The 9320-nt window shown below is 57.4% G+C and overlaps 1 protein-coding gene across 8 annotated transcripts; it reads left to right on the top strand.

Moving 5' to 3' along the window:
* The first annotated feature begins 908 nt into the window (after window positions 1-908).
* On the top strand, window positions 909-9219 carry SPNS1 (SPNS lysolipid transporter 1, lysophospholipid). 8 transcript variants are annotated; one of them, XM_087417191.1, is made up of 13 exons: window positions 909-1056; window positions 1707-2002; window positions 2093-2158; window positions 3865-4001; window positions 5149-5300; window positions 5399-5465; window positions 6266-6411; window positions 6715-6870; window positions 7197-7386; window positions 7714-7779; window positions 8040-8138; window positions 8462-8633; window positions 8901-9219. In XM_087417191.1, the coding sequence occupies exons 2-13, from the start codon at window positions 1762-1764 to the stop codon at window positions 8993-8995; spliced, it is 1587 nt and encodes a 528-aa protein (XP_087273317.1). In that variant the 5' UTR covers window positions 909-1056; window positions 1707-1761; the 3' UTR covers window positions 8996-9219. The 8 variants fall into 8 exon arrangements, with proteins under 8 accessions (XP_087273317.1, XP_087273321.1, XP_087273319.1 ...); XM_087417195.1 differs by having other exon boundaries at window positions 919-1056; window positions 1794-2002; XM_087417193.1 differs by having other exon boundaries at window positions 937-1056; window positions 1691-2002.
* Window positions 9220-9320: the final 101 nt, after the last annotated feature.

The raw sequence follows: 9320 nt of genomic DNA, 5'->3' as shown, positions 1-9320 counted from the left end.
TGTGCGCGCCCGAGATGCGAACCTGGGCCGCCAGCAGCAGAGTGCGCGCACCCAACCGCCAAGCCACGGGGCCGGCCCTGTTTATTGAATTTTAAGAGTTCTTTATACATCTGGATGTAAGTCCTTTGTCAGATACATGCTTTGCACATATTTTCTTTCCATCTGTGTCTTGCCTTTTCATTTCACAGATGCAATTTTACATGTGTATGGATATGTCTCCCTCAGATAAGCTTCACAAGGGCAGGGACTAAATCTGCTTTTGCCTGACACCTAGCACAATGCCAGGCACATAGTAGATGCTCAATAATATTTTTTTGAGGAAATTCAGTGACTACAATCTGAAGTTCCTCTCCATCTCTTTCCCTTAAACCCTTGGGGAGACCAGGCGTAAGGTTCTGAAATAGGAAGTATGTCCTGGGACAACCCCAACAGGGGTATTCATGAGTCAAAATAGTTTCTGATAAGGCGTCTTGGGGGCCCCATGCTCTCCCCATGAGACTCAAGAATTTCAGTAGAGGGGCTTAGAGGTCTGGTCGGAAGAGGGGTCTTGAAGCTGCATTTGCATAGAACGAGACTGGTTTTACTTAGAGTGTATGTTTGTTAGCCGCAGCTTGGATACTGGGGCGGGGCACTGAAGAACCACGCCCAGCTGTCCTTTGGTGCCCGGGCTCTGTGGGTTTTCTCTGCCTGCCGTTCAGCAGCTAGGAGTCTCCTTAGGCCTCGAGCCCCTGCCTGCCCCAAATGAGACCACCAGAGGGCGCAAGGGCTTCGGTCCCGGGTGGAGGTGAGGCCAAACCTCCAAAAGCTCCAGACCGGGCGGGTGCAGTCGGGGGACGCTTCTTTCAACGTCCACAGGGAAAGCCCAGGGGTTTACAGGTAGCTGGGTTGGGGAATCCGAACCACAGGGACGCGGACGGTGCAAGAGGTCAGGCCTGGGGGCCGCTGCTCAACATCCATTCATTCAACACGTACTGGGCATGCACGGGGCCCAAACCAGACGCTGAGGATGAGAGAATAATTACCGGCAGCGAGAACTGTTGGCTGGCATTTCCAGAGGTATTTACTATTTCAGAACTTTTTAAGATTCCGTTTGATCTCGCTTGATCAGAAGTCTGCCGAGTGGGTGTTGCAGATGAGGAAGCCGAGGATCAGAGGGCTGAGCGACCTCACCGTTCCCCGGAACAGCCTCGGGCTGGCGGGCTGGCGGGGACGCGGCAGTGGAGGCGCAGGGCGCGGGGCCTTGGACCGGTGCCTGGTTACCCTGGCGCCCAGCGCGGTCACGTGACGCGGGCGCCCGCGGCGGCTTCCGTAGTCTGCGGCGGGTCACGGTCCAGCGCTCGCCCCGGGGGCGTTCTCCGCCGCGCCCCGGCGTCACATGACCGGCGCGGAGGCAACATGGCGGCGGCCGGGATGCAGCGCCGGGGCTGAGTGACAGCGAGCGGAGGGGGCTCCTACCGGGGTGAGGGATGGCCTCCCCCTGGGCAGGGGGTCGCGCCCTCCTTAGCCGGCTCCCGTCCCCGACATCACCCGAATCCCACACGCCCCCTCCGCGCGCTGTGTCTGCCGGGACGGGGAGGCAGTGACCCGGCCCGGGCTCCATCCCAGCCGTGCTCTGTGCTTCGGGGCCAGCTCCTGTCGGTCTCTGGGCGCACCTCCCTCGCCGGGGTTCCCTCCATCCTCCTTTCTGCAGCTTCCTCCCCTCGCAGGTGGGATCGTCGGTGGGACCGGAGCGCGCGCGGGCGGGCGCGGCCCCCGGGGACCATGTCTGGGTCCGACACCGCGCCCTTCCTCAGCCAGGCGGATGACACGCACGACGGGCTGGTGCCCGGCGCCCCGGGGTTACTGGACGTCCCGGGGAACCCGAAGTCCGAGGATCCCGAGGTCCCGGACCGGGAGGGGCTGCAGCGCATCACGGGCTTGTCTGCGGGCCGTTCGGCTCTTATAGTGGCCGTGCTGTGCTACATCAACCTCCTCAACTACATGGACCGCTTCACCGTGGCTGGTACTGCCTTCTGGGAAGAAAGGGGAAGGGAGCGGGGTCTCGGCGGTGGGGCTGCCTCGCGGAGCCCATCCTGAGTCGTCTCCTTCCCAGGCGTCCTTCCGGACATCGAGCAGTTCTTCGACATTGGAGACAGTAGCTCCGGCCTCATCCAGACCGGTGAGTGGAGGCCCCTCCCGGGCACACGGCAGCTCTTCTGCCTTTCCTACCCCAGCGGGGGCCACATGCTGGCCTGCCTGGGGCCTCATTAATGGAGGTATAGTGGCCAGGGCTAGGGGAGGAGGTGGCTCTGGTTCTGCTTTGGGGCTGTTCTGTTTAGTTAGGACAACACATTTAAAGAGGAGTCAATTTAGTGTCATGGTTAAAGCAGACCTGGGTAGAAATCTCGGCTTTCCAGTTATACAGTGTGATGGTAGGCAAGGCCCTCAACCTCTCTAAGCCTCAGTTTCCTTGTGGGTGAGATGGAACTAGTAATAACCCTGATGACCTCATAGGGCTGATGTGAGGATTAAATGCGATAATGCCTGTGAAGTTCAAGGTGCAATGTTGTGAACGTGGCAGGCACCTAATAAATAGTGGAAGGAGAAGGTGTCTGGAATTGGGCGAGGTGGGCTTTACTTGTTCAGAACTTTGGGATTTGTGGGAGAAGCAAAGCCAGGACCAAATCCTCTTTTCCTTCCTTCCTTCCTTCATTTCTTGAACGTTTCTGAGCACCTACACTGTGCCAGGCCTTGGAGGAAGTGGTGATAACGTCTACAGAACTTGGTCAAGACCTTTTATGCTGATTGTCTTCTAATCCTTCCATCAGCCAAGGAATATGTGTTGTTATTCTTATTTTATAGAGGAAGGGGGTAGCGTTATGTACATTTTTATAAAGAAACTGAGGTTTGGAGATGAGTTAAGACTTGTCCAGAGTCACACACAAGTTAGAGTCAGAACGGGAATTTGAAACCAGATCTTGCAGTATTCTCTACTCCACTCCAGGCCAATAAGGAACTGGATTTATTTAAGGCAAAGTTTGGAGGAATGACGATGAGATCATAGGTCAAGATCTGCAAAGCTCTGAAGAGTTGTTGAGTTAGAGAAGAAGCGAGTCTTTCTCAGCAGTCTTATTTCTTCACTTTTTCATTCCACATGTGTTTCTTGAGCCACTATTTTGTCCTAGGCCGTGTGTGTTAAGTGATGGAAACACAGTCATGGCCAATACAGGCGAGGTCCTTGTCTTCACGGAGCCGACATTCTGTGTGCATGAGGGGGCAACAGTTCATAAAAACCTAAACTAGTGATGAGATAATTTTCTAGAAGAATAAGTGGTTATGCAAAAGGACAGAGAGTAAATGTGATAGAGAGGGACTGGATGTGTGGTGGTTGGGAAGGTGTCTGACCTTGAACCCAAAGGAGCTAAGCTCTGTGAAGCACAGGGGAGAGGAGAGAATGTTCCAGATAGAGGACAGCAGGTGTAAAAACCCTAAGGTTGTACTGAGATTAGCACTTGGGCCATTGGGGTAGGGAGAAGGGAAAGTGGATGAGTAGGAGGTTGGAGCGGTAGGGAGGGGATCGATCTGCTAGCGCATTGTGGGCCATAGTATGGAGTTTGGACTTTGTTCTTGGCTGGATAGGAGAAAGTGACAAATCAGCTGGGCCATCCATTCTACAATGGAAGGTTTGAAAGACCTTGAGGATGGGGCTGGAAGCTCTGCTGGTTGCAGGGTTGGGCTATGGGGAGGGCATGAGCTCTTGGTGAGGAGAAGGTGGGGACCTGCTCTCCTCTAGTTATTCCTACCCTGCCTCACCCTCCCTACGCTGGAGTGGGGGTTGGGGGTAGGTGTCCTGGGTCTGGGCGGTGACTCTCTGCTTCCCCCCAGTGTTCATCTCCAGTTACATGGTGTTGGCACCTGTGTTTGGCTACCTGGGTGACAGGTACAATCGGAAGTATCTCATGTGCGGGGGCATTGCCTTCTGGTCCCTGGTGACACTGGGGTCGTCCTTCATCCCCAGAGAGGTAGGCCCCGTGCTGGCTCTTGCTTCCGGCCCCCCCACTCCCCCATCAATCTTTGCTGCTGCTCCTTGGAGTCCTTTTGGACTGGGCCTGGGGAACTTCTGCAGTTTCCTTGGTCCATGCCATCTTATACCCCCCGCTTGCCTGAGTTAATCTGCCCACCCCGTCCTCTCCCCTTTTCTTGCAGAACCTTCTTCTGTCCATCATCCCCTCTCCCCCTGACCATTACTCCTTCCACTCCGCCCCTAAATGCTCACGTTTCTCTGCCATGGAAAAGACCTTAGCTGGACTGCCCTCTCTCGCTCCTCCCCTTCCTAGTCAGACTTCCTGAAAGGCCCCTTGGCCTAGCTCTAGGGGCAGGGGCAGCCAGGGTGAGGCTCTCCCTCTGCCTGCCCTTCCTCTTCTCCCGCGCCCCCCTGGGGCACCGCCAGCAGACCTGCCCCCACCACTCCATTGCCAAAGTCAACAGTGGCCTCCCGGTTGCTAAATGCAGCTCCTACCTCCTAGTCCTGCCCTCACTCGACCTCCTGGGAGCCTCTGGCTCTGTTGACCCACTTCTTTTTTCCGGAAACTCTCTTCTAACCTCTGTGATGCCACTCTTCTGGTTTTTCTCCTGCCTCCCTGGCTGCTGCTTCTCTGCTCCTTTGAAATCTCCTTTGTCCGTTCCCACTGTCTGCCCCGGAACTCGGTCCTCAGCCCAGCCCAGATGCTACATACTCTCCGTGGGTGATTGTGCCCTGTCTTAGCTTCAGGGGTCTTGGTAGACAAATAACCCCCACCCTAAGATCATTATTCACCATTGGGGTGTCTGGGGTGGGGTGACAAGATAGAAATTAAGGTTTATTTTGCACCTGCTGGGTGCAAGGTAATGAATAAGCTTTTTATTGTCCAGTCCTCCCAATAGTTATGTGAACAAGTTGTTATTATCCCCCTTTTGCAGATGAGGAAACTGAGGCTCAGAGAGGTTAAGTTGCTTTCCCAAAGTGACAGCTAGTAAGTAGTGGAGCCAGGATTCAAGCACAGGTCTGTCTGATTCTAAAACCCAGGCCTCTCCCACCATCCCCGCTGCCTCTCCAGAGCCGGCTGGTGAGGTAGGCTGGGAGGCTGGCTGCAGGGTGGGGTGCTACCTCCCCCATGTCTCGTTCCCCAGCGGTTCTGGCTGCTCCTCCTGACCCGGGGCCTGGTGGGGGTCGGGGAGGCCAGTTACTCCACCATCGCGCCCACTCTCATCGCTGACCTCTTCGTGGCAGACCAGCGGAGTCGGATGCTCAGCGTCTTCTACTTTGCCATCCCAGTGGGCAGGTGAGTGGGCCTTGGGCCTGATGGGGAGGCAGAAGGGCCTGGCGTGGGGGACGCGACTGACCAGCTGTCTCCTCTCCTCTCCCACTCCCTTCCCCCAGTGGTCTGGGTTACATTGCAGGCTCCAAAGTGAAGGATGTGGCCGGGGACTGGCACTGGGCTCTGAGGGTGAGTCTGGTCACGGCCTGCCGAAGGTCAGGAACATTCTCACTGATCCCCGTTTCCTACCTTCAGACACCCCCTCTTTTGAGGCAGTCTCACTCTTGCAAGCCTTCAGGAAGCCTGGCTGCCCTCACCACGAAGCCATGTGCTAGAACTCTTGGTTGCAGGTGACAGAAGCCCATTGAAAAACTGTAAGCCCCAAAATGGGACTTTCTTGGCTCTCATAATGGAAAGTCCCAGGGTGAGCTTCAGGTAAAGCTGGATCCAGGACTCACCCACTGTCACAGGAATTTGATCATCCTTTTCTCAGCTCTGCTTTCCTCTGTGTTAACTTTATTCTCAAGCAAGGGAAAGCTCCACATGTTTGTATTCCTATTTAGAAGCATCAGCACCCTGGATCCTTGGGCAGTAGTCCTACATGGTGTCTGATTAAATGAACATGGGTCACATGCCTGCCACTGAATCAGTCACTGAGTCTGGGGAGGGTAACACTACTCTTGTTGGCCAAGTCTGGATTACAAGCCCCGCCCTGTTTGAACTACATGGATTGAGAGAAGGCAGAGTGGTTTCCTAGAAGAAAATTAGAGTACTGTTACCAAAGAGGGAGCAGCTAGGCTTGCAGACACGGGGCCCCTAGTGGCATTCGCCCCTCCCCCCAGTTGTAAGTTCAGCTTCCTTGAGCAGGCACTCACCTGGCTGTTTGAGGTCTTGAGGCCTGAGTTGCCTTAATACCCCCTCACTTTCTCCCAGCCCCAGGTTGAGTGTGTCCCTCCCTGTGCCTGCCCTGAAGCCCACTCTTCCCCCAGGTGACACCAGGTCTAGGAGTGGTGGCTGTTCTGCTGCTGTTCCTAGTAGTACGGGAGCCGCCGAGGGGAGCTGTGGAGCGCCACTCAGACTCGCCGCCCCTGAGCCCCACCTCATGGTGGGCAGATCTGAGGGCTCTGGCAAGAAAGTGAGTTTAGTTCCATTCTCAGCCAACATCTGAGGCCCCCAGGGAGGCCTGACATCTAGTTTGAGATTTAGTGGGCGTGGTCTTTGTTTTCTCGTTATGCCAGCTGGCTTTACCTCAGGGCCTGGAATTCAGTCACCACTGCCTCCTTGTGGCAGCAGCTTGAATTACAGGCCCAGATCCTGGGCACCAGGACAGCCTCCACCCGGGGCCCAGACCTTATTAAAATAAGTCAGGAAGGGAGAACAGAGGTCCCCTACCCCAACACCTCAGTGGAGTCTGACTTCTCCTCCCAACTGTCTGCAGTCCCAGTTTCATCCTGTCTTCCCTTGGCTTCACTGCTGTGGCCTTCGTCACGGGCTCCCTGGCTCTTTGGGCTCCTGCCTTCTTGCTGCGTTCCCGTGTGGTCTTGGGGGAGACCCCACCCTGCCTTCCTGGAGACTCCTGCTCTTCCTCTGACAGGTACCCAGATTGGGGCTGTGCTGGGTGGCCTGCAAGCGGCAGGGGATGGAGTGCAGAGAGTCTGCGATTCAGACTCAGGCAAGGAAAGTTTGAGCCCCAACCCCAAAGCTACTTCCTCTCCCAGAGTCTCAGTGTCCTGGTCTGGGAAACAGGGATGGGGTGACGCCTTCCTCTTGGAGCTTAGTGAACTGTGGGGTGCTGTGCCTGGATAGATCTGAGCTGTGAGGGTGGCTGGGATGGACCATCTTCCTCTCCAGGCCGTGGGGGTGAGGCTAGGGGGCTTTGCAGCCAGAAGGTCTAGCCCGCACCCCCTCCACTCCCCCCAGCCTCATCTTCGGGCTCATCACCTGCGTGACTGGCGTCCTGGGTGTGGGCCTGGGCGTGGAGGTCAGCCGCCACCTCCGCTGCTCCAACCCCCGGGCTGACCCGCTTGTCTGTGCTGCTGGCCTCCTGGGCTCCACACCCTTCCTCTTCCTGTCCCTCGCCTGTGCCCGTGGTAGCATCGTGGCCACCTATGTGAGTAGCCAGGAGGTATCAAGGGGGGTGTTCCGGGTACAGGGTGGAGGAACGGGGCACTAGGGCAGGACTGGGGTCAGCCAGCATGGTGGTTCAGAGCCGACTCTGGAGCAGGAATGCCCAGCTTTGCATCTCAGCTCCAGCCTTTCCCAGCTGTGTGACATTGGGCAAGTACTTAACCTCTGTGCTGGGTTTCATCACCTGTAAAATGGTAGTGATAGTAGCACCTGTTGTGAGAATTAAATGTGTTAACAGATGGGCCTGGTACCTGGTAAACCCTCCATGTATTTGCTCTTCTTGTGATGAGGACCCCCCCTCATCCCCCAGATTTTCATCTTTATTGGAGAGACACTGCTATCCATGAACTGGGCCATTGTGGCTGACATTCTGCTGGTGAGTAGCCGGGCCGCTCCAGGGTTAGCCCAGAGGCTAATGAGAGCAGGGAGTGGGGGCAGCAGGCCTCACTTTCCTTGAATTGTGGCCTTGACCTCATCTTCAAAACCAGCCCCAGACTGACTTCAGAATCCAGCCCCAGACGGGTCTGTAGCCTTCCCCCCAGTCACACCTCTGAGCCAGGGTTCACCTCTGACCTCAGCCTAGGCTGAGCCTTGGCCTTGTCCTCAGCCTCTGCCTCCTGCCCCTCCTCCCCCCAGTACGTGGTGATCCCCACACGACGCTCCACCGCCGAGGCCTTCCAGATTGTGCTGTCCCACCTGTTGGGTGATGCTGGGAGCCCCTACCTCATTGGCGTGGTGAGCACTGCCCCTTGGCCGGGCCTGGGGTGGGGGTTGGGGGGCCCTGCATTCCTAGCACCGGCTGGTGGTCACTGGCCTGAGCCTGGGCCACATTGGAAGGTCCCAGTTAGGGTCTGCGCCCTCTGTGCCAGGCCCCCTCACCTTGGGTCCTCAACTAGTCAGGAAGGGTTTTGTCCTGGCAGATGCCCACAGTGAGGCCGTGGAGCTCGCCTGGCGGACCAGCCCTTCTGCCCTTCCTGGCTCCAGGCTTTGTTCTCTGGAGTTTGGGGGCTCTCTCTCCCTGACCCCGTCCCCTGGCCTTCCTCTCCTGTCTCCGGCAGATCTCCGACCGCCTCCGCCGGCGCTGGCCCCCCTCCTTCTTGTCTGAGTTCCGGGCCTTGCAGTTCTCACTCATGCTCTGCGCCTTCGTCGGGGCGCTGGGGGGTGCGGCCTTCCTGGGCACCGCTCTCTTCATTGAGGGCGACCGCCAGCGAGCCCACCTGCACGTGCAGGGTCAGTTGCGCCTTCCCTCTGTCCATCCACAGCTCCTTGCCCTGCTTGTCCATCCGTCCGTGTGCTCGGTCCTGTGTGTCTGTCATCCCTCAGTCCACAGCCCTCCCCTCATGCGGCTTCAGCTCTGCCTGTCCAACAAGCTGATGCCCCTGTGTCCATAGCCCGGGTGGCTCTGCTGCCCAGTCCATTGCCCGCTGCCTGTCGGTCCCCTCCCTGGCTTTGTGTCTATCTTTGCCTCCAGCCCTGGCTCTGACCCCTTCCCGGCAGGTCTGCTGCATGAGACAGGGCCCGCAGATGACCGTATCGTGGTGCCCCAGCGAGGCCGCCCCACCCGGGTCCCCGTGTCCAGTGTGCTCATCTGAGGGGTTGTTGCTCGCCCACCTGCACACCTACCCCAGGAGGTGCCCGGGCCCAAACCCACAGCCTGGCCCAGCTTCTGGGAGGGGCCTTGGGCCATGTTCCAGCTCCTAGACACTACACAGGCAGCCAAGCAGGGGGCAGGGGGGTCCGGGAATGGGGTCCCCCTCCACTGGAGCTGCCCCAGGGGCTCGGTGCTATTTGTACCTAAATAAAATTTATAGCCAGACCCCAAATGCCTGCTGAGTCTCTCTCGGTGCTAGTGATCTCTGACCTCTGGACTGCAGGGGATGCCATGTCTGCAGCCCCAGGACCCCCTGGGGGCTGTTG

This window comes from Ceratotherium simum, chromosome 26, assembly GCF_057802395.1.
Source record: "Ceratotherium simum simum isolate JZ-2026a chromosome 26, ASM5780239v1, whole genome shotgun sequence".
Classification (NCBI taxonomy): domain Eukaryota; kingdom Metazoa; phylum Chordata; class Mammalia; order Perissodactyla; family Rhinocerotidae; genus Ceratotherium; species Ceratotherium simum.
The sequence above is the reverse complement of the archived record's forward strand: the minus strand, read 5'-3'. Positions and strand labels throughout refer to the sequence as shown.

What these genes read in the sequence shown, in the direction of transcription:
- SPNS1 (XM_087417191.1), top strand. Translation starts at nt 1,762, where the DNA reads ATGTCTGGGTCCGACACCGCGCCCTTCCTCAGCCAGGCGGATGACACG. An exon ending in ACTGGCACTGGGCTCTGAGG is followed by an intron (nt 5,466 to 6,265) that starts GTGAGTCTGGTC and finishes CTCTTCCCCCAG; the next exon opens with GTGACACCAGGTCTAGGAGT. An exon ending in GCCCCTACCTCATTGGCGTG is followed by an intron (nt 8,139 to 8,461) that starts GTGAGCACTGCC and finishes TGTCTCCGGCAG; the next exon opens with ATCTCCGACCGCCTCCGCCG.